The sequence below is a fragment of the Balaenoptera acutorostrata genome, chromosome 2, assembly GCF_949987535.1.
Source record: "Balaenoptera acutorostrata chromosome 2, mBalAcu1.1, whole genome shotgun sequence".
NCBI lineage: Eukaryota > Metazoa > Chordata > Mammalia > Artiodactyla > Balaenopteridae > Balaenoptera > Balaenoptera acutorostrata.
This window is the reverse complement of record NC_080065.1, coordinates 114,606,234-114,628,651: the sequence shown is the minus strand read 5'-3', so window position 1 is coordinate 114,628,651 and position 22,418 is coordinate 114,606,234. Positions and strand designations below refer to the sequence as shown.

Below are 22,418 nucleotides of genomic sequence, written 5' to 3'. Positions count from 1 at the left end.
ATATTTCCAAGTAGTTAGGGAGATGTTTCAGTTTTACATGGTGCCAAATAAATTGGCTGGTTTTGTCTGTTATCTATTCAGTATCAATTTTCAACTTAGTATTTTCCAGAGACAATAGTATTTTCAGTATTATGTCTGATGCTAGCAATATTTAGCTGGATGCTTAGGGTACCTGTTTGTCACAGGAGGAGAACTGACCAAGTCCAAAGTTTCAATGAAAACCTTCCCTTTGGAAATGCCAACTCTTCATCTCCCAGTGAGGTACAGCTGGTGAAATTTGAGCCTTGCTCAGCTCTCCATACTAGGAAATAGACTGCCATCTGCCTAGGGCATTACTTTTTTTCTCACAGAATTCCTGGTTCGGGGGGGAGGACATGTGGGTTGGATCTGGTAAGGCAGAAATATTTTTGCTAAGCCACAGTTTCCAACTGAGATAGACTCGTTTTATGATGCAAAGGAAATGAACTCAGCATTAGTCAATTAATGTCTCAGAAAACTAACTCTGTATGCCACTTGGGCATCAAAGATATCTTAGTTTTTGCTTTGTCATAAACATGTCTATGATTTTGGCCTTTACCCTTATAGTTATTAATGAAAAGGAACAAAGACTTTTTATTTCCAAGTCATTATGTTGGACACCTAAACACCACCATATTTTTCTCAGCCAATGTGTTACGTGTTTTCATTCATTGTGATCAAATTTGAATATCCCAGCCTAAAGCTGCTCAGAAAGAAATTTACTTAATATTTTTAAATTTTAGACATCATTTTTTCTTCTTTTTTTATTAAAAACAGAATTCTAGTTTTAAAAAGGGAGTTAATAGTAAAATATACTTAGGAAATATTATAAATGTACTTTTTAATAGGACTGTCAAACGGCTTTAATCAGTAATTAGCCTGCAAGCTGTTCTTGGTAGGGGCCAAATCTCTAAATTTAGCACTGGATAAAAATTCCCTGATGTAAATTAAAAATTTAAAATTGTCAGAATGTACATGAATTAGTTAGATACAAAGAATATTTAGGGATTAAGAAGATATTATGCAAACTTCCTAAGTATAAACCAATCTTGAACTGTTCTATAAACTGCTTGAAGAGACTGCTGTATGCTGGTTGAAATGATTAAATATAATAGAACAATAAATTTGGTTAATCTTTCCTGCCTTACACTGCTCACATCTGATAGCTCTGCATAACCTAGTCCAATTTCCCTCATCTTTGGCTTGGATCTGCGTTCTGTCCTTAAATTACGTGGACACGACAGGGGCAATGCTCCTCATCTTAGCCTATTAGCAGTGTTTAGCACAGTTCATCACTCATCCCTTCTCAAGAAGTTTTTCATTTATGGCCTCCTCTTTTTTTCCTTTCACTTTTCTGGCCCGTTTTCTCAGTTTCCTTTGTTAAATCTTTCATATTCTCCTGTTTTCCAATTTGAAATGTCTCACAGGTCAGTCCTTGGACCTCTTTGCTTCTCTGTCTTACACTCATGCTTAGATGGCCTCTACATTGACTCACATTTCTCTCTCCATCCTTAATCTGTCTGCTAATTTCAGACTGGTATGTCTAATTATCTGCACAGTGTCTCCATTTGGGTGTCTAGTTGACATTTCAGACTTAGCATATCTAAAACCAAATTTCTATCTTTCAGCTTAAATCTGTGTCTTCTAGAATCATTTCTGTCTTGTCAAATGGTAACTCCATTCTTATAATTGCCAGCCTCTAAAATCCTGGAGTCATCCTTGATGCTTTTCTCTCAAACTGCACATTTAATCCATCAGTAAATCCTATTGATTGTACTTAAAGTTTATCCATATTTCAACCACTTCTCACCACCAAGATCAACAACCCCCAATCCAAGCCACCATTATTTTTCTTCTTGATTTTTACTGTAGCCTCTAGCTTATCTGCTTTCCCTGCCTTATTTTTTTCAGAGATCTTAACCAACCTCTGACTATATAAGTACATCTATATTGTGACTCTGTGTGTGTGTATATGTGTGTGTGTGTGTGTGTGTAGGAATATAGGTACACACACAAGAAAAAACAATCAGGAGATAGAGATGGATTGTATATGTGTGTGTGTGTATGGATTTGGGGACTTTTTAGTGTTGGTACAATACCAGCCTACAGAAGCAGAGTAAAGCCTCTGAAATCATACAATGCAGGTTTGAATCTTGATGCTGACACTCTCCTAGCTGGGTGACCTTACTTGGGTAAATTAGTTGACCCCCGTGTTTTCTCATCTGCAAGTTGTCCATACCTTATAGGGTTGTTTTAATGGGTAAATAAACTAATACATGGAAAGCCTTTAACAGTGCTTGTTGCTACCTCAATAAATATTAGCAAATATTATTACAATATATCTTACTTAAAATGACTACAGCCAAGGTGATAATCAGTAATTAACCCAGTCCTTAAAAGACCATTTAAATACACAGTAGCCTTACACAAGCATCTCTGTTTCCTCTGTGCTATGGAATGTACAGGTTTAAGCCTATAAAAAACCTGTAATTTGAGACCTGATACAAATGCATATGAGCAAATCTTTTTCATTTGCACACAGTTTTTATCCAAACTGAATCTCAAAACAGAAAAAAGCAAACAGACCGCCTATTTCTTCCCCACATCCTTGCCCCATAACTTTTTGTATTCAGTCAAGGACAGAGTTGTTTGTTTTGTTTTATCCTCTGTCCCAGAGGGCTTGGGTTGTAGGTAATGTCCTCTTACCCACTACCTTGTTCCATAGGGAATCAGAGTACAACGTCTCCCTTCATGGGCCTGCCAGTTTCATTGCAATTGCCTTTCTGTGTTTCTGGTTGTATTTTCTTTTTATTGTTGATTTTAGCAGTATAACTTTATTTGCCTTTATTATTAGATGAGTTTTAAAGTAAATACTGTAGTTTACATTTAGGTCTATGATGCATTTTGAGTTAATTTTTGTGAAGGGTGTAATGTCTATGTTCATATTAATTTATTATGACCTTAGGTTTGGTAATGACTTGGATACAACACCAAGAGCATGAGTCATGAAAGAAGTAATTAATAAATCAGGCTTCATTAAAATTAAAAACTTCTGCTCTGCAAAAGATATGGTCAAGAGAAGGAGAAGCCACGCCACAAACTGGGAGAAAATATTTGCAAAAGACATATCTGATAAAAAGACTGTTATCTGAAATATAAAGAGCTCTTAAGACTCAACAATAAGAAAACTAACAACCTAATTAGAAAATAAGCTAAAGATCTTAACAGATAATTCACCAAAGGAGATATACAGATGGCGAATAAGCATATGAAAAAATGCCCACATAATATTTCATTAGGGAAATGCAAATTAAAACAATGAGACACCACTACACACCTACTAGAATGGTGAAAATCCAAAACACTGAGAACACCAAATGCTGACAAGGATGTAGAACAACAATAACTTATTCATTGTTGGTGGGAATGCAAAATGGTACAGCCACATTGGAGACAGTTTGGATGTTTCTGATAAAACTAAACATACTCTTACCGTACACCCCAGCAATTGCACTCATTAGTATTTATTCAAATGACCTGAAATTTATGTCCACCCAAAAACCTGTACACAATATTTATAGCAGTATAGAGTCATTGACTGTAAAAAATGTACCACTCTGATGTGGGATATTGATAGTGGGGAAGGCTGCATGTGTGAGGGGGCAGGGAGTATATGGGAACTCTGTACTTTATGCTCAATTTTGCTGTGAACCTAAAATTGCTCTAAAATATGAAGTCTATTTTAAAAAATGAAAAGAAAAATAAAGTAAATACTGTAGGAATAGGCTTTTTCTTTATTGTTTTCCAAGACTGTGACCACACTACGCTATTAAGCTTTGTTAAATTGTTTTACACATCACCTGCAGAGGGATCACCTCAGGAGCTTGTCAAATGCAGACTCCTGGGCCACACACCTGGAAACTTATGAGTCTGCATTTTAACAAGAAGCTTGGTAATGTTATGCACAGTAAACTGAGAGCCACAGTACTGCAAGGAAAACTTCACATATGATTTATTTTACCCAATTAATATTTGCCATGTCAACTTTGGATTCCTTCTCTCTGCTTCAAAATTGGTTTTTTAATGGGCATTTAAGGAAGAACTTAAATCTGATGTAGAAACATAGTCTAAAAAGTTAGGAGTAGTTGCCTCTGGATGGTTGGATTACAGGTGATTTTTATATTTTCTCTGCTATTTCTTCAAGTAGTTTATCATAAACATGTGTTACGTTTTGAACTAGAGATAAGGCTATACGTATGTATCATAGAAAGATGCCTGAAAGAAAATACATCACATATTAGCCCTGGTGTGTCTTAATGGTGGTTTTATAAGTGATGTTTATTTTTTTATCTTTAAGATTTCTTTTTTTCAAATTATTCATCAAATAATTATCTTTGTTTGGAGAAATACTGGCTTCTCTCCAACAGAACGGAAATTGTGTGTGGTTTATTTGGTGGGGAATTAGGAGAGAAGGAGATTACTTGGAGAATGTTATTTGATAAAATCTTAAATATCAAAGTATCTGCCATAAAGAATAAGTCTTATGAATATTTTTCATACAAGTAACGATCTTATAAGAGTAACACCCTGTATTTGCAAATCCCAGTACGAAATCGTGGGTAGTAGCGGCTGCTCCTAGACTACCCATAGATATAATTGTATTAATTATCATATCGTGTGAAATATATACAGTACCATATTTAATTTTCATGTATGTAATATGATGTATTTAAATGCATGTACACGTGTCTATAAAAAAGTTTTTAAAATAATGGTGTTGTTTTTTAATACTATTGAATAATGCCTTTGGTGTATAGAACTGAGTCCTATTTTCTTCAGAGATGAGAGCTCCCCACTATTTCCTATTCCTTTTCAGACAGCCTGAAAGGGACGTGTTGGCTCAACATCCAGGACAACCGCTGTGAGGTGAACATCAACGGGGCCACTCTGAAATCCGAATGCTGCGCCACCCTCGGGGCCGCCTGGGGGAGCCCCTGTGAGCGGTGTGAGCTAGGTAGGAGCCTGGCCAGTGGGCTTCCGGGCTTCTCATCGGAAAGCTTCTTCCTCAATAGGCATCTCTTTCTCTGTATATTTCCATCATGAAGAAGACCATAAGATCAATACCCTCCCCAGCATGTTGTCTTTTCTGGTAAAATGTATTCACTTCTTGAAATATGTATTTGGTTTATCCTTTTACTATAAGCAGACCTTCTGAATAGTTTGGATAAGGAAGGGAATCAACTAGAATTTAGCTACTGGGTGACTATCAGTATCCTCCAATATTCTTATTTGCATGTGTCCCGGTAGAGCATGATGTCTCTTTTCTCTAAATCTTTTGTTTACTTGTGATTTGGTTGACAGTGTGAAAGCAAAAGGAAATTGTAGGAAAAATTATGAGAATCTCAATATGGGTCAACACCGATGGAGTTACCACACCATGTCATGTGCTCCACTGAATTGAACAGAGGGCAGCTGGAGTCCTTTGCCTCTAAAGCCCAGATTGTGGTTTTTATTTAGTTCAATTTAGATTCCATTATTACTGTTTCTTGAGCTTAAGACAGTTGTGTTTTTTGTAATGAAGTAAAAATGTGTCCTTTGTTCTCACAGATACAGCTTGCCCAAGAGGGTTTGCCAGGATTAAAGGTGTTACTTGTGAAGGTGGGTGCGTTCTTGAATGACATTGTAAGTCTTTAGAGCAGTATTTAAAATTAACATTCACTCTCACACTTTGGAGATATTTATCACTTTCAAAAACCTTGGAATTTCAATAAAAATACTAGATGTAGTCAACAAATGTTTCAGAATAATATTCTTAGGAAACAGCTTAGAATTTCCCATTTCTCTTCTTTATGCCGTTGGGTGAATTTTTGTGAGGACATCACTAGCCTTTAAGGCACAAAACAGCTGGCAAAGGTGTATGTCTGGGATGTGTTTTATGGACGGACAAGGCTGTGGTAGTTTTCACAGCTGGTACCCAGGAAACCCGGTGGCTTCGTTGTGGAATATTTCTGCTTAACTCAAGTAATGATCCACATTGTATTGCAGAATGAATATGCTATACAGGAAGTAAGACTACACCTGCTCTTTCTACTTGTAACATCTTTCTCTCTCTGCTTGCTTCATTTCCCTGCAGACGTTAATGAGTGTGAGGTGTTTCCTGGCGTTTGCCCAAATGGACGCTGTGTCAACAGCAAAGGATCTTTTCATTGTGAGTGCCCTGAAGGCCTTACGTTGGATGGAACTGGCCGTGTGTGTTTGGGTAAGTCCATGCTCTCTTGTGTTTTATGCATGAAACCAAGCGTGAATTTTCTTATTCTTTTGGATAATGGCCTGACCAAAACTCCTCGGTCTATAGCTGGAAAACTTGCTTTAAGTGCGATATTTGGGGGAAACTCACCAGAGGATATTTTTAAAGTGAATGAATTTAAATGAAATGGTTTCTGTATAATACAGAAAGTTAGTACTACTCACAAATTTATCTCAAAAATGCATCTTCCCCAACTGAAACTCTGTACCTATTAAACACTAACATCCCATTTATCCCTCTCCCAGCCTCTGGCATCCCTGCTTCTACTTTCTGTCTCTATGACTTTGACTACTCTAAGTGCCTCATAGGAAAGGAATCATATGATATTTGTCCTCCTGTGACTGGCTTGTTTCACTTGGTGTGGTGTCTTAAAGGTTCATCCATGTTGTAGCATGTATCAGTATTTCTCTCCTTTCTCAGGCTGAGTGGTGTTCCATTGTATGTATGTACCACATTTTATTTGTCTACTCATCTGTCGATGGACGCTTGGGTGGCTTCCACCTTTCGGCTGTTGTGAATAATGCTTCTATGAGCGTGGGCGTACAAATATATTTTCAAGTCCCTACTTTCACACACACACAAAAATTATAAGTTCTTTAATCAGATATTTTAGGCTGTTTAGTCTTTCACACTGAGTCAATGGAAGAAGAGAACTATGTATATTTTGAACATAGAAGAAAAATTGGAGACTCGTGTTTGAAGTTAACATGTACCAGCCCATTGCAGCTATGCTCCGTGACAAGACAGTGGGGAAAGTCATGGCAAAGTTATGTGGCTTCTGTGTGGGAAAATTGACTGATCCTACCCCTTCCTTTACCATCTTCAGAATTTAAATTTTCTTAATGCTTTATTTTCTAAAGATTTTAAATAAGGAAGCTCTTTCTGTCAGCATTGTATTATAGAAATGCCTAAATGACTTTATTTTTTATCAGTGTTATTCTTGACTAAACTTAAGTTTCATGATTGAAAAAGAAACTTCTATTAATCCTATGTTGTCTCTGAACAATTTTTTATTTACTTAAGGGATTTTTTTCCCAATATCTTATGAAACAGTAAGTTTTTAGTTTGTAAAATAACTTTACATAGGCTTGTATTTGAAATTTAAGCTTGTAGACAAAGTGTGAGCAATGGTAGTATTATATTCCAAGATCTTCAAGGTATTTAAATAGGTATTCTAAAATTATATATTAACTAAGTATTCAAAAAATTATATATTAAAAATTATTCCAAAACTATATAATAAATATTTTTTAATTATTATATTCAAAGATCTTTAAGGTATTTTAAAAACAGGGATTTTTAAAATTAGTAGTAAGAAAAAAAGTCTGCAACAGCGTACAGTTTAGTTATTATAATTAACACAAATTTCATTTTAAACTTATTTTTGACAGCATATTTAAATTTGGATACAAAGTATGACTGTAAAATCATATGAAAAAAAATCATATGGAATTGTTTAGAAATTAATAATATCCAAAGTCCAATTATAAAGAAAACTTCTTTTTGGAGTTTTATTCTTAAATTATCTCCAAAGTTTAGAAAAAAGTAAAGTATCTTTTGAAGATGACAAAGTAATGTATCAGTATGGTCAAATAACTAATAAAATCAAATTGCCTTCAGTAACTAAATGATGCTATATATAAATTTATATCATTGATTTAAAATTATCACTCAGCAAAATAAATTCTCAGTAATATCACTCAAAATCATGCCTTTGTAATATTCTAAGAGGATATGTCAGATTCTTCATCCTTGTACTTTTGTTAAATGCTTTTTTTTTTTAACATCTTTATTGTTAAATGTTTTTTGTCACTACTTAAATTTTGCTACAATAATTTACCGTGGCTGTGAATGTGAGAAAGTTTCAAGAGATTGGCATATGAAAATGGAAAATATTCTGAGAACAAAAGAGATAAACTGCTCTGATAGGAGTTGATCTAAATCAGGAGTTGCAAACTCAGATGCTTGCAGGGGCCAAGCAGTTAACATAAATGCGTGAGGTGGTAATAAGGAGTAATGGAGACTGCAACAAACTGTAAAGCACATGTACTATCCAAACGTTTCCAAAATTAATATTTTAATTTAATGTGTGTAAGCCAGTCAAAACATTCACAGGCCGTATGTTGACAATGTTTTGATTCCTGATGTAAATATTGATATGAAACTCAGTAGTAAAGGCACAGGATTACTCTACCAGGCTCTCATAACTTTTTACATACGTAATTCAAATGCTTTTTTTTCCCCACTAATCCCAGAATTACTCATATTTTAGTGGCCCTAAAATATGCTAAAGTTAATTTATTCTTTCTGATGTCAGTGCTACAAAAAAAGGATCATAGCCGATGATAAGAAGGAATCTTATCCCAAGGGAACCTTTTCTTCCTGAAGGTGTCAGGTGAGAATTAGGTAATACTGAAGGAGAACCCACCTGTGCTCTCTTTAAATGACTGTCATTATGGTATCCATTTCAGGAGGTCAGGGACTCTGTCTCCTGCCCATTAGTGTGTCTCCAGGGCCTGGCCTCATCCCAGGGCCTAAGCAGATGCTTGGTATGTGAATGTTCAGTGCATCTTACAGCTTAATCTCAAACTGCGGTTCCCTCTCCCTGTAGACATCCGCATGGAGCAGTGTTACTTGAAGTGGGACGAAGATGAATGCATCCATCCTGTTCCTGGGAAGTTCCGCATGGATGCCTGCTGCTGTGCAGTCGGGGCAGCGTGGGGCACTGAGTGTGAGGAGTGCCCCAAACCTGGCACCAAGGAGTACGAGACCCTGTGCCCCCGGGGGCCTGGCTTTGCTAACAGAGGGGACGTTCTTACTGGGAGGCCATTTTACAAAGGTAACCGTCAGCAGCGCATTTGGTCCCTCTGCACCAAAGCTTCACCTTCCGCATTCTCTGAAGATTGATTTTGCCTTAAACATGTGATTTCCCACTTTATTTTCTTTGTTAAACAAAACATGCGACCAGCCTTATGGCCCAGGAGTATAAATCACCTATACTAGTTGGTATTGAAGTGAAGATACTAAAAAAGACAGCTAATCTCACTTTTCTTACATCCTTCTACTGTACTGCTGCTTTCCTCAGCACAGCCTGACGAGATGCAGCCCTGATGTTGCAAAAAGTTCTCTATCTCCCCTAAACTTTACAAAACAAATGGTCAGAAATAAAGGGATCAGAGCTGTTCAGTAAAAATACAGAATCTTTTGCACAATTGACACTTCCTGTGTGGCATCAATGTAATCATTGAAAAATTTGATATCCCCCATTTTTACTTGAGTACATTCTTTTCCATCATGTTAGATTTTTAACTTAAAATGATGGACCTACCCTTTTATTTTTTAACATCTTTATTGGAGTATAATTGCTTGACAATGGTGTGTTAGTTTCTGCTGTATAACAAAGTGAATCAGATATACATATACATATATCCCCATATCCCCTCCCTCTTGAGCCTCCCTCCCACCCTCCCTATCCCACCCCTCTAGGTGGTCACAAAACACCGAGCTGATCTCCCTGTGCTATGCAGCTGCTTCCCACTAGCTATCTGTTTTACATTTGGTAGTGTATATATGTCCATGCCACTCTCTCACTTCATCCCAGCTTAAGGGTAAGCTGGACCTACTCTTTTATATCAACGAGCTCTACATTCCAGCTCTGTTCTGCCTGTAGATATCAATGAATGCAAAGCATTCCCTGGGATGTGCACGTATGGAAAGTGCAGGAATACAATTGGAAGTTTCAAGTGCCGTTGCAATAGTGGCTTTGCTCTAGACTTGGAGGAAAGAAACTGCACAGGTGAGACTATTCTTCTGTTGTACTGGGTAAGCCTTGGCTCTCTTTCTTTTGCTATTTGGAAGTACTGCCTTTAAAAGCCCATCTTCTCACTAGGAACATGTACATTGTTCTTTTTATTTCCTTTTCCCTGTGCCTAAACCACTTCTCCAGCAAACTTGTTGTGAGAGAGCTGCAAAAGAGCATGAAAATAATATCTGTGCTACCTACAAGAACAATGTAACAATAGGATTTTCAGAATATATGAGTACTAAAGAATATAGCCATTAAATCAACACTTGTATAAACTTGATATTCTGTTACAAATTTTAAGGTTTGTAATAGAGAAGTTGTAACATATTTTCCTCATCTTTGGACAGTTTTCTTAATAATTATGCTTCAGGCACAATCCATATCCATACCCTTATCCATAGCCACTCTCTTTAGGAAAATATACAAAATTCCAAGTTTTTCTATTAGATAATATAACAAATTATTCCAAACACTTGAAGTATGTCTCCAAGGTCTTATTTTCAGAACTCTCATTTTTCATATTCTCTTTGGAATTTTCCCTTTTCTCCTGCCCCCACTACATGTTCATGATCTCCATTGAAGTGTCTCTCTTGACTTCTTCCTAGCTTCCTACTCCATACGATCCTACTGATTCACTCTTGGCCCTACCCAGCCTAGACTATCCCCTAAGCATTTCAGAACTATCCATCTGGTCTTTTGGAGTTCTGCCATGTTGTCTTTCTGCCATGCCTTTCATGCCGATCCCCGACTCCTAACACCCTCACTACTGTTTTCTCCACTCGGGGCTGCTGAACTCGGCGGGGAGAGCCTGAGAAAAGCTGACCGAGGTCCCTGCATTCACCCTCAACCAGGCCTTTGAAGCTGCTGACCGATACTTGTATTCACCTCTTTACGTCCCTTAATAAATTTCTCTTCGCAGCACTTCTAAACCTCTTCTGACTTACACACCCTCTCGTATCGCTATTCATTCCTTTCCTTCTTTATTGAAGTCAAACCTGATTGCCAGGACCCTTCTCACACACCTTCTTCTCTGGTATAAAATGTCCTTTTCCAGCCCTACTCTCTCCTCCACTTCCAGAGAAAGAAATGTGATGTTCTTCTGCAATTTTCCAGCGAAACTCTCTGCTTTCACTCTCCTTCCCTCTTCCTGCTCCAGGCCCTTCTTAGCAGAGCTCACTCCTCTCTCTCTGGCATCTCCCCCTCTTTACTGGTTTCTTTCCCTAGACCTGTAGACAAGTGCAGAGCGTCTCCTCAGCCCTCCTTTTCCCTCAAGCTACCATGCACTTTTCCTACTTTCACCTCTCATTCCTCTCTTTTAAGTAACCATTTGCTTTGTAGCCCCTGAATGCTGACCTCCCTCCTTCAGGCACATATATATACTCTTGCAAAACACCTTTGCCAAGTTCAAAAAAGTCTTTCTCTCAGTGCATATTCTCCTTGACCTCTGGCCAACCCCCTCCTTGATTTTCTTCTCTCTTAGCTTCCATGGTGTTTCCCGTCTCAGTTGTCCTATCATGACTACGATGTTCCGTCTCTAATCTTCCCAGATTCTCCTTGCCTTTGGCATTTTCCATCCCTTGGGCATTTTCCAAAGTCCTCTGCTCTCTCAACATTCTGCCTCTCAGAATTGCATCCACCAGCACGCCTTTTTGGATGGCCTCTGTTGAGCTGACTCCTAGGTGCCATCTCTAGCTCCCTAGTCCTCCTGAGTTCCACTCCTGCATTTCTAACTTCCATCTGGACAGTTTCTCTTTGTTTTCGTCTCCCTTTGTCCCATCCCCCTTCCTCTGCCTAGGGACTTCCTTGGATATATTACTAGCATCATTTCACTCAGGATTGAAGCCTCAGACTTAATTTTGACACCTCCCTCTCCCAATAGACAAGTGAAAAAGTGATGTATATTCTTCCATCAAAATGGCTATTTCAAGTACTTGTACTATTTCTCCTACACTATTGCTGATGCAGGTTCAGCGCCTCAGGAAACAGATTGAGCAGAGATTAGCAGGCACCAAGGTTATTAGGGATTGGTCTTGGGAGGGAGGGGAAGGAAACAGAAGTGGGCTGTGATGCAGTCCCAGTGTGGTCCTCAGCCCACCCGCCCCGGGAGCTCTGCATCTGGGAAGCACATCACAGTTGTCTTGAGTTAGGGCACAGGGGCTAGGTGTTTATGTACCTGCATGATGAATCTTTGCATACATCTGCCCCGAGAAGGGGTGTGACTGTGAGGAAGGTCCGCTTAGCTGAGGCGCTTCCTGAAGATAGTTCTCACCTCAGGACTTTCTGCCAGCCGCAGTCCTGACAGCTGAGGGCAAGGACGCGTGAGTCCTTCCTTCCTGAAGGGGGACCTGGGCAGCACATTGCAGTCTCTGCTACACTGCCGATTCCTCCAGCGTCTCCCACCCCAGTAATTTTCCAGTCAGATCCTTCATTTTCACAACCACTAGGTTTTTCATCCTAAAGCAGGGCTTGGATTGTATAACTTCCCGCAAAACAACTTCTCTATTGACTTAGATGATCCTAGACCTAGATAAAGAAGCTTTTCCAGTTCTGACTGCCCTGTTTTTGGTGTGAAATTAGCCAAGTCACTTAATGGCTCTGAAACTCACCTCGTTTATACTGTATAAGACAGAAGTTTGTTGACACCACTGCGGTGTTGTGGGATGCAATGTGAAAGGACAGTGGGACACGGTTGGCTGCCCTTCTTCACAGCATGTAAGGCCCATCTTCTGCTCCCCACGCTGGCGCCCTCAGTAACCGTACCCATCTCACCTGTACTTGCACCCATTATCAGCCTCTCTATAACTTGCTGTTCTCTGAAATGCATTAGTTTTCTTCACCTATGCATTTTATCTCTTGCCCTTCTATTTATTCTACATCTTTAAAGTTAGAATTTCTGTGCAACCTTCCAGGATCAGTTCAAAAGCCACTTCCTCCAAAATGCTAATTCTTAACAGCGAATAGCTTTCATATATACTGCCCTTTATGAGACAAGAACTGTTCTCAGCACTTAGGAAACATTGGTTCACTTACTCCTATGAGGCAGGTGCTACTACACGCCCCATTTTACAGATAAAGAAACTAAGGCACAGAGAAATTAAGTGACTTTCCCAAGCCCCTATACCCAGAAGATGACAGAAGTGGGATTTGTGCCCAGTCATCTGGTTCCAGAGTTCATAATCTACACTATGCAGCTCCCACCACATCACATCAGCCAAAATCTGTCCCTCCTCTGCCATTGAGCTTATTCTGTGTTCTTCCTTTGGCTCTCATCACCAGTTCCTAGATACTGATAGATAAAAATTAAGAGAATTAGTATGCATATTGTTACCTGCTTAATTGAATCAATCAATTTTGTTAAGACTTTTGTTTCAAAGAAAGTACCTCCATTTTTTCAGTATGTCCTGCAATTGGGAAAAATCAATAGAAAAAAACCAAAAGCTGGGAGAAAGCAGGGGCTGAGACTACCCCCCCCCACTGCCCCCCGCAAGAGAACGTGTGCAAATTAGCCATTTATAAATCCTGTGATAGAAAAACTTAAAAATTTAAATTCACGAGAATAAACAGATGCTGGCAAAAACATTTTTCCCAGTCTGACAAAAATATTTAAGCAAGTCATGTTTTCTTAATCTTATTTTACAGACATGCAGCTCTATTGAAAATCTTGATTTCAGGAATGGGAGATTTCTCAGAGAATCCTGTTTCTGAGAATATAAGTGCTGCTATTAAAGATTCTTATTTACTGTAGTATGTAAAAATTGACAAACGCAAAAGCCCATCATGATCGTTTGTTTTTAATTTTAAAATTAAATCAGTAGGCTCTTCCGTCTGAATATGACGCAGAAGCACAGTTGGGGCATATTCCACGGCCCTGCCATATGGGTGCGTTCTCCGGCTCAGGGTTCAGTGGTCGCGTCTGCCTCTGTGGCCGTCTCTGTGGCCGGCTAGCCACCCCTGCTCAGAGGCAGCAGCCCTCACATGCCCGCACCGGGGGCGGACGTGGGCTAGTGCAGCAGAACCAGCTTGGGCTTTGCGTCGTGCGTGGGACTCCCTCCATATGGCCACTGCTTCCTCGTTTGCCACCTGCCTTGATCGGCTCATATCAAAGTTGCTTGGTTCATCCTTCTGTTATCATTTCTAAGCCACAAAGAGAAATCCACAATTCCAGAATTCTTAAAGGCAAAAAGGGCTCACCTGCCTGTTGGCTGTGACAGTTTTGGCAGTTGGGGAAAGGAATGTGCCCGCAGTCCTGTCCCCCTCGAGGTGACCTCCTGAAAACGCATCCTTCTACGGCTTGCCCCTGCTTCCTCCGGCACCTTTGCTCGGAAGGCCAAATCTCTCTGTTCGTTAACACCTTCTCATCTCACTCTGGTTTTCTGAATTTCTTTTAAACCCTGTGAACTAGACATTGACGAGTGCAGGATTTCTCCTGACCTCTGTGGGAGTGGGATCTGTGTCAACACGCCGGGCAGCTTTGAGTGTGAGTGCTTCGAAGGCTACGAGAGCGGGTTCATGATGATGAAGAACTGCATGGGTAAGCCTCTGGGGTCTGCACACCGGGCTAGCACAGACTCCTTAGCGCGACCTTGGCCTGTCTCAGAGCTGTGAACAGCGTGCTTGGCAAGGAGCTGTGGCGAGAGAGAGAACAGATCTAAGTGTCAGACAGGAAATCTGCTTCTCGATGGCTCTTGGGGAGCCCCAGCCCCTTGGTGCCTTAACGGCAGTGAGATATTGAGACTGGGTTCTGCTTATTTATAGAGTCTGAAGTCACCGCAGACTAACTGCTGAGGAGGGAGTCACTGAAAATGTATGGTATTGGGTGGTGACCCCCCAAATTTATATTGTCATGCGAATCCCATGTTCTTTTCCTTACTTGTGTGTTATTACAAACACTCTTGGCATTGCCCACCTTTTAGCCCATGGTTTCATTTTTAGCAACTTATAGGACTCACCTCATGGGATACAGAAAGTGATCAGTCCAAGAGTTTTCTTTCACTTTGATTAGAGATAGAGACATATGGTGTCTGGAGTTCAGAGTGATATAAAGCGAATATTGTTTATTTTTACCTCTCATGAGTCTGCTCATTTCATACAAGTAAAAGCCTTGATAGCTCACTATCTTTTCAGAGTAGAACTTTAACCTTTTATCTAGTGATCATAAAGTGAGGAGAGCTTAGCCCATCTCTTATTAACCCATCTCTCACATTTGAGTCGCAATGACCTCAGATAATGAATCTTTCTCCCATGCTGTGTGCGTGAACGTTTTTTCCTCAGAGTTCTTTAATGGCTCTCACGTTTTTACCTTTCAGACATTGACGAATGTGAACGTAACCCTCTCCTTTGTAGGGGTGGCACCTGTGTGAACACTGAGGGCAGCTTTCAGTGTGACTGTCCACTGGGACACGAGCTGTCACCATCACGTGAGGACTGTGTCGGTGAGTTTGTCTCCTCAGCACATAAACCCTCTCAGTTCAACTGGTAAAGATCATAAAGATCAGAGGTCATTCTCATGAACTGGTTGTTTTTGGCCTGTGAAACCTAACAGATTAAAATTTGGGAATTCAGAGTCCATACGTTTGGATTCAGGCTGTGTCTTTAGAAAATGCTTACCCTGGTTCCCCTCTTTTTCGTTACAAGCGCACTGGAAAGGACCCTGTGGGAGGGACCCTGTGTCAGGCCTTGTAGTTCCCTCCTCCGGGTCGGCTGGGATGGGACATACGCTCCCCTTGGAAGGGCCGCTCCCTGATGGTTTGCCTGTGTGCAAACATGTGCACAAGAATCCACTTGGTGCCCCGTGTCAGTCATCACAGGGTCTGCTCACCTGTGTGGGAGCTCACGCGCTCCCTCCAACCCCCTCCTCACAGAAGCACTGAGGCCTCTTTACTGGCCCTGAGCTCAGATGGGGGGCGGAGGATGTAGGTGCGACCACGGCTGGTCTTGAAGTGTTCCATAGGCTTTAAAGCTTTGATTTAGCCAGGAAATGTTTTCCTCACAGTAAATCTTTCTTGAAAGTGTAAGCAAATAAAACAGTTTAAAATAGACAGATCCCACACCCCCAAATAAAAACATAACTTGAGCACACCTCCCGACTACTCATGTATTTATTTATAACCCATATTTATATTGCTATGCTAATGATTAGGTGAATCTTAAATCATAGACCAGACATTTTATTTATTTTTTTAATTTTTAATTTTTTTATTGAATGAAAGATTCTTTAAATTCTGTCGTGCTTTACAATTCTCAGAAGTTTTGCATTCATGCTTTTGTATAATCCCATAATAACCTTTTTTTTTTTAACCCCTACCGCTATCTTGCCCCTCCGCCGTTTCCTCTCCCCACTGGTAACCACTAGTTTGTTCTTTGTATCTGTGAGTCTGCTTCTTTTTTCAAACAGACATTTTTAAAAGGTGAATTTAAAGGTTTTAAATATTTTTAATTCCACTTTAATAGTTCAAAAAGCTTTTTCACACAGATAATTACAGAATATTTATTCATGGTTGTGATACCAGTGATCCAGAGATCTGTTTCTAAGTTCAGTTTATTTTGCTAATTAATTTTCATGAGTTTTAGCTGAAAAAAAAGTTCCTCTCAATGATATAATGTACATTATAAAATATGTATTTTTGCATGTTCAATAAAATAAATATTTCATGATTATAAACATAAATTTGCCACATCGTCTTCTTAGTGATTTTGAGAATTTGGGGTGAATTTCTTGTTATATCTGATTTTTACCTTAGATTGTGTTTGACAGGTAACTTGTGTGAGGAAGTGTCATTCTACCATTTTCTTGCTCTTCTCTTTTTGCATTATTAGTACTAGTTTCTTCCACAGATCTTTGCAGGCGTTTTTTTTAAGGCATCTGCCCATCTTATAAGGGTTAGTTTCCTAAAAAACAGGCAATATAATCTGTAATCCACCTATCCAGGCCCTCTAAACACAATGCCATGAAAACTTAAAAACTGAGGGCCCTATTTTCAGCCCCTCTGTTTTGTGGAACCAGCTGTCTTCCCTCAGGAACCTTCATGTTATTTAGACAACACGTAACCATCCAGTTAAGACCAGCTGAGGGTGCCAGTGTAAATTCATAGATTAAGTATTAACAAGCTTTATTTCTTGCATGTGCTAGGTGGATGTGGTCTAATGTGGTACTCACTAGCCACACGTGGCTATTTAAATTTTATCAAAATTAAATAACGTTAAAAATTCAGTTCCTTAGTCAGAGTATCCATGTTTCAAGCACTCAGTAACAGCTACATATTGGACAGCACAGATATGTAACAGTTCCATCAATGTAAAAAGTTCCACTGGAGAGCACTTTTGTATAGATAGAACTAAGAGAAATATAGATTCTGGCGTTTTCCTTGAATTGCTGCAAGAGACCATCTTACTTCCCCCTGAAGTAAATAAAGCCCTTTGGAGACCATTGCTCTGATGCTGCATGTTCTTGATAGTTTAAGTGGTGTTATGATTTCATAAAACATTAACTCTGTGTATCTTTTTGTAGATATTAATGAATGCTCCCTGAGTGACAATCTCTGTAGAAATGGAAAATGTGTAAACATGATTGGAACTTATCAGTGCTCCTGCAATCCTGGGTACCAGGCCACGCCAGACCGGCAGGGCTGTACAGGTAAGGGTAGGCCAAACAGGTCTGGAAGTTGTATTTCTCAAGTCAGTCGAGGAATGCTTCTGGTACGGAATATATAATGACGCTGATGGGAGTCTTTTGTCCTAAAAACAAATCTAAGAATGGGGGCAGATGCCATGGTTTGGTGGTTTCGCAGAGGAACCTCTGGTTTTATAATAAGAAACATCCTATATTTCTCTCTCTATATATATTTCATCCTATATGGTATATCTGAGTTCTTTAATCTTAGGTTACTGGAGCTGAATGTCAAATGAAATGCTGTTTAAAAGGTAGTGAGAGGAACTAAGAAAGGCTAATGTCACAGTGATCAATCAACATGAATAGTGGGGAGAAAAATCCAAAGCCACTGAAGCATTGTCTGCTTAAGAAGAAGTAGAAAAACTCTCTCTCTCTTTTTTTTTTTAAGGAAGTATCCCTGACAAGTAACGTTGTGGCAATGTTTTTACAGATATTGATGAATGTATGATAATGAACGGAGGCTGTGACACCCAATGCACTAATGCAGAAGGAAGCTATGAATGTAGCTGCAGTGAAGGTTATGCCCTGATGCCAGATGGGAGGTCGTGCGCAGGTACGGGAAGGAAAATACACAGACTTTGTACATCTGGTTAATCTTACCTTACAAATCTGGCTCCACATATTTTGTGTGGAACTGGATGAAAAAAAAATGCATGAGCTTAATAAAAGTCATCCTTGTTTTTCATTTGGTTTTGATTTTGTATCATCAGATATTGATGAATGTGAAAATAATCCTGATATCTGTGATGGTGGGCAGTGTACCAACATTCCTGGAGAGTATCGCTGTCTGTGTTATGATGGCTTCATGGCTTCAATGGACATGAAAACATGCATTGGTGGGTAGCATAAGAACAGGATAAATATTTATGTACAGTGTGCACACACACACACACACACGCACATAAGAAGAAAAGGCTTTTTTGGTTATTTTTAAAATTCAAACCATTGTATTAGAAGATGTGAAAGCCAAAAAGGAAGAATTATTTGAAAAAAAAAAATCCTTAAAGACAATATATTTATCTGTAATACTGTGTCCTGCAAATACATTATATTTTAAACGTTATTTGTGTATCTCATTAGTATGCTATTCAGTTTAAGAGGTAGCTTTTGAATTACTAGAATAAACAAGTATTAACCAAGGTGTTGAAAATCAATTTCCTAGACGTGAATGAATGTGACTTAAATTCAAACATCTGCATGTTTGGGGAATGTGAGAACACCAAGGGATCCTTCATTTGCCACTGTCAGCTGGGGTATTCAGTAAAGAAGGGGACCACAGGATGCACAGGTAGGTCTCAAGCTTGTATCCTCTGTGTTTCAGCTTCTTATATTTCAGAGGTTAACCTTCAACATCATTTGTTCCCTGGAATTTCTTGTACTTTCACCCACACCAGGTTGTGACAGTTATGTGATGAGTAACTGGCCCAGAGCACGTGTGATGCGTTTGTCTCTTCTCTGTGGTAGATGAGCACGCTCTCAGCTACCAAGCCGCAGACCTGGCTGCGTGCTTGGACACGGAGTGGGAGAATGGGTGTGGAATCTGGCCCCCATGGTTCTGATGTTCTCCTGGTAGCTCTTGGGGCAGCGTTCACTTTCTCCTGCCCAAACAGGAGATATACGTAAGAAAGAAGCACCAAAAGACCTGGAGGAATCGCAGGTGTTTGCTGAGTTTTGCAGTTCTTTAAAACTAACAAAAATTAATCTAAACTTATATTTAGACTCTTTTCCTTCCTTTCTTTCCCCCATCTTTTTCTCTCCTCTTCTCTCCTCTCTTTCCATTTGCTTTTGCCTTCTCTTCTCCCAGCCCAAATTTCCTCTCTTCCCTTTTTTTCTTTGTTCACCCCATTCATTTTCTCTCTTATTCCTGTTCTCTGCTAAATAGTTTTAGTCTTTTGAAGGGCGGATGGGGGTTGAACTCCCAAGGTCAGTGCTTTGGGCCAAATGTCCATTATTGCTCAAGGCTCTCACGTGGTATTTCGCTCAAGCCAGGTGGTGGGTGACTTAGACTGCAGCCTAGGCCTTAAGCTGACACCTCCAGGAAAGGGCAAGTAATGAAAGAAGAACTCTGCGTGTTCATCTGCATGTGTACCACATACACAGACACTGTATACATAATACTGAGAAAAGCATCCGGTCATTTTCCAGATAACATTTCCAGGGATTATTTCTATATATTCTGGCTGGCAGTTTCTTTCAGGGAAGGCCTTGTTTGATTTGGATCATGAACTTCCAAATCCTGTTGGAGTCTAAACATATTAAAAGTAAAAGTGACGTTAATGTTTTCTCTGTGTTTACTTTAAAATTTTGCCTATACAGAAATCTCTTGGAAGTAGAATTAACTAGGTTGTATCTTATCTTCATATTAACTGCGGTTTCTCAGATGTGGATGAGTGTGAAATTGGTGCCCACAACTGTGACATGCATGCCTCATGTCTAAACGTCCCAGGAAGCTTCAAATGTAGCTGCAGAGAAGGCTGGGTTGGAAATGGCATCAAATGTATTGGTGAGTATTTTGCAAATGTAAATAACCTTTGTTAAGACGCAAAATCCCTAGAGGCTCTTCTTTGCACAGTTGTTAACCTACATACTTGAGTAGGAACATGCCTCTTATTTTCATTTATTCTCTTGAAAATTAAAGGCTGTCTTTCGTTGCAAGATAATTCTTGCCTAAGAGTTTCCTTTAACCTTGGTATAAATGATCAAATTACAACAGTATGCCTTGGCATCTGCTTTTTAATGTGGTGTTGTTCAGTAAAAATTATTTGATGTGCAGCCAGAAATCCAAGCAGCTGTAGGATGAAACATGACTAATATATTTTTCCAGTTTTTTCATAGAGTAACAGTGAGATTTAAAACCCAGTGAAATAAATGAAGGGAATGAAAAGATTTTTTTCAGATAACCTAGGTCTATAGTAAGTGGTCAATACCAGCTTCTTAATAGAAAATAGAATTCTTCTTCCAGAGAAATCTAAATGTTTTGGATTCCAAGAAGCCAGATTAGAAGGAGAATGTGAAGGCAGTTGCCGTTCTCCAAGTTATATAGTTCTTGACCAGAGTCTAATAATAAGTCCTTTATAGCTGTGAGGCAAGGAACTGGATTTTACCCTTGATGTCATTCATAGTGCTGCTTGGTACGTTCAGTGTTTTACGTGCCTCAACAATAAGGCATGATGCAGCTCGTAAAAATTATCCAGGTCTATTTAAAATACAAATTCAAGCTAGCAAAACCGACCTCCCCATGATTACTCATTAAAACCTGATAAGCCTGCAGCAAGAATTAAAGGATAATTTTAAGATCTCTTATTAATAATATTAGTTAATTTGAATGTACTTTCTTACCTACTCAATTGTTTTATACTTGTCAAATGTTTATGAGCTGACTCCAGAATTTGAGTTAACATAGTTTTTAAATAACTTTGCTAAGGAAGGTTCTCTCATGGTGTCACTAAGTCCACTAGCTACCCGCTTGAGTCCAGCCGTTCCTCTATCATTAATCTCACAACTTTTCAGCTATATCCCCATTCCCATTTTTCTAGTCTCATTTGTTTACTGTTTTTCTCTCCTCTAGCCTCCCTTTTTTTTGCTTCTTGTCCATCTATCACTCTGGCCAGCTATCGAAAAATAGCCTGCCGCTAATACAAAAGATTTAACCGTGTCCAGGCACCTCTCCTCCAAAATGTCATCCAAATCCATCCACTCCTTTCCATCTCCATCCCCCTGCTCTTGTCGCAGCTGTTCTCTCTCTCAGTCTGCCCCCCACCCCAACCCTTTCTCTCTGTTAGCTGCTACAAGAACCCCCTCGTATGTTTTCTCACTCCCTCTCTGGTCCTCCCGCAATCCATTCTCCACATTGCAGCCAGGTAGATTTTTTTAAACCATGGATCTGATTTCTTCACAATTGTCATTTTAATCCATTGAATTTAGGATCAAATTCAGCTTCCTTCACATGGTTTACAAGACCCTATGGCATCTTCCCGCTATCTCTCCAGCTTCACTTTCTATCGTCCTTGGTCTCCTACATTGTGCTTTATCACTCTGACCTCCTTTAATTTTTGTCACATCAAAGCTCTTTTCCTTCTCAGTGTTTTTATACGTGCTTTTCCCTCTGCAAGGAAGACCCATCCCTACTTCTGTTCGCAGGTCAACTCTTGCTCATCCTTCAGGTGCGAAGTTAACTAAAAATTACTTCCTCAGTGGAGCTTTCCTAATTCCTGCAATCCGAATTAGACACCCTTCTTATTTCCTCATACCCTGTAACTTTTCTTCATGGTACATGTATAACAGGATTTAATTTAATTTAATTTTCTGTGTTTAACATCTGTCTTTTCCACTAGACTAGGGGCTCCATGAGGTCAAGAATCATTATCTTGGTTTCCTCATCTATAAAATGAACTTGAAAATTCTATGGTAATTGTCCTGCTCTGAAATTCAGTAGTATCTTGAAAATTGACCCCTTTTCTAGTGATAAGGTAGCCAATGATAAAATTCACCCTCAGTAGAAATCAGAAGGAAATCTAGGCCTGGTTGTCTTTTAAACATTATAATTCTAGTTGATTAGACAGCTCACAAAATGCTTGAACTAATTATTTTGGCCCATGTTTGTAGCATGAACATTTTGG

General features: G+C 39.3%; 1 protein-coding gene across 1 annotated transcript in view; it reads left to right on the top strand.

Moving 5' to 3' along the window:
• FBN2 (fibrillin 2) overlaps nucleotides 1-22,418 on the top strand; it is a 224,002-nt gene that overhangs the window by 145,078 nt on the left and 56,506 nt on the right. The window contains exons 21-32 of the mRNA XM_057541239.1: nucleotides 4,895-5,032; nucleotides 5,626-5,676; nucleotides 6,152-6,277; nucleotides 8,937-9,164; nucleotides 9,996-10,121; nucleotides 14,533-14,661; nucleotides 15,437-15,562; nucleotides 17,638-17,763; nucleotides 18,230-18,352; nucleotides 18,510-18,635; nucleotides 18,962-19,087; nucleotides 20,180-20,302. Coding sequence (XP_057397222.1) covers nucleotides 4,895-5,032; nucleotides 5,626-5,676; nucleotides 6,152-6,277; nucleotides 8,937-9,164; nucleotides 9,996-10,121; nucleotides 14,533-14,661; nucleotides 15,437-15,562; nucleotides 17,638-17,763; nucleotides 18,230-18,352; nucleotides 18,510-18,635; nucleotides 18,962-19,087; nucleotides 20,180-20,302 — 1,548 coding nt within the window. The remainder of the gene's footprint in view (nucleotides 1-4,894; nucleotides 5,033-5,625; nucleotides 5,677-6,151; nucleotides 6,278-8,936; nucleotides 9,165-9,995; nucleotides 10,122-14,532; nucleotides 14,662-15,436; nucleotides 15,563-17,637; nucleotides 17,764-18,229; nucleotides 18,353-18,509; nucleotides 18,636-18,961; nucleotides 19,088-20,179; nucleotides 20,303-22,418) is intronic.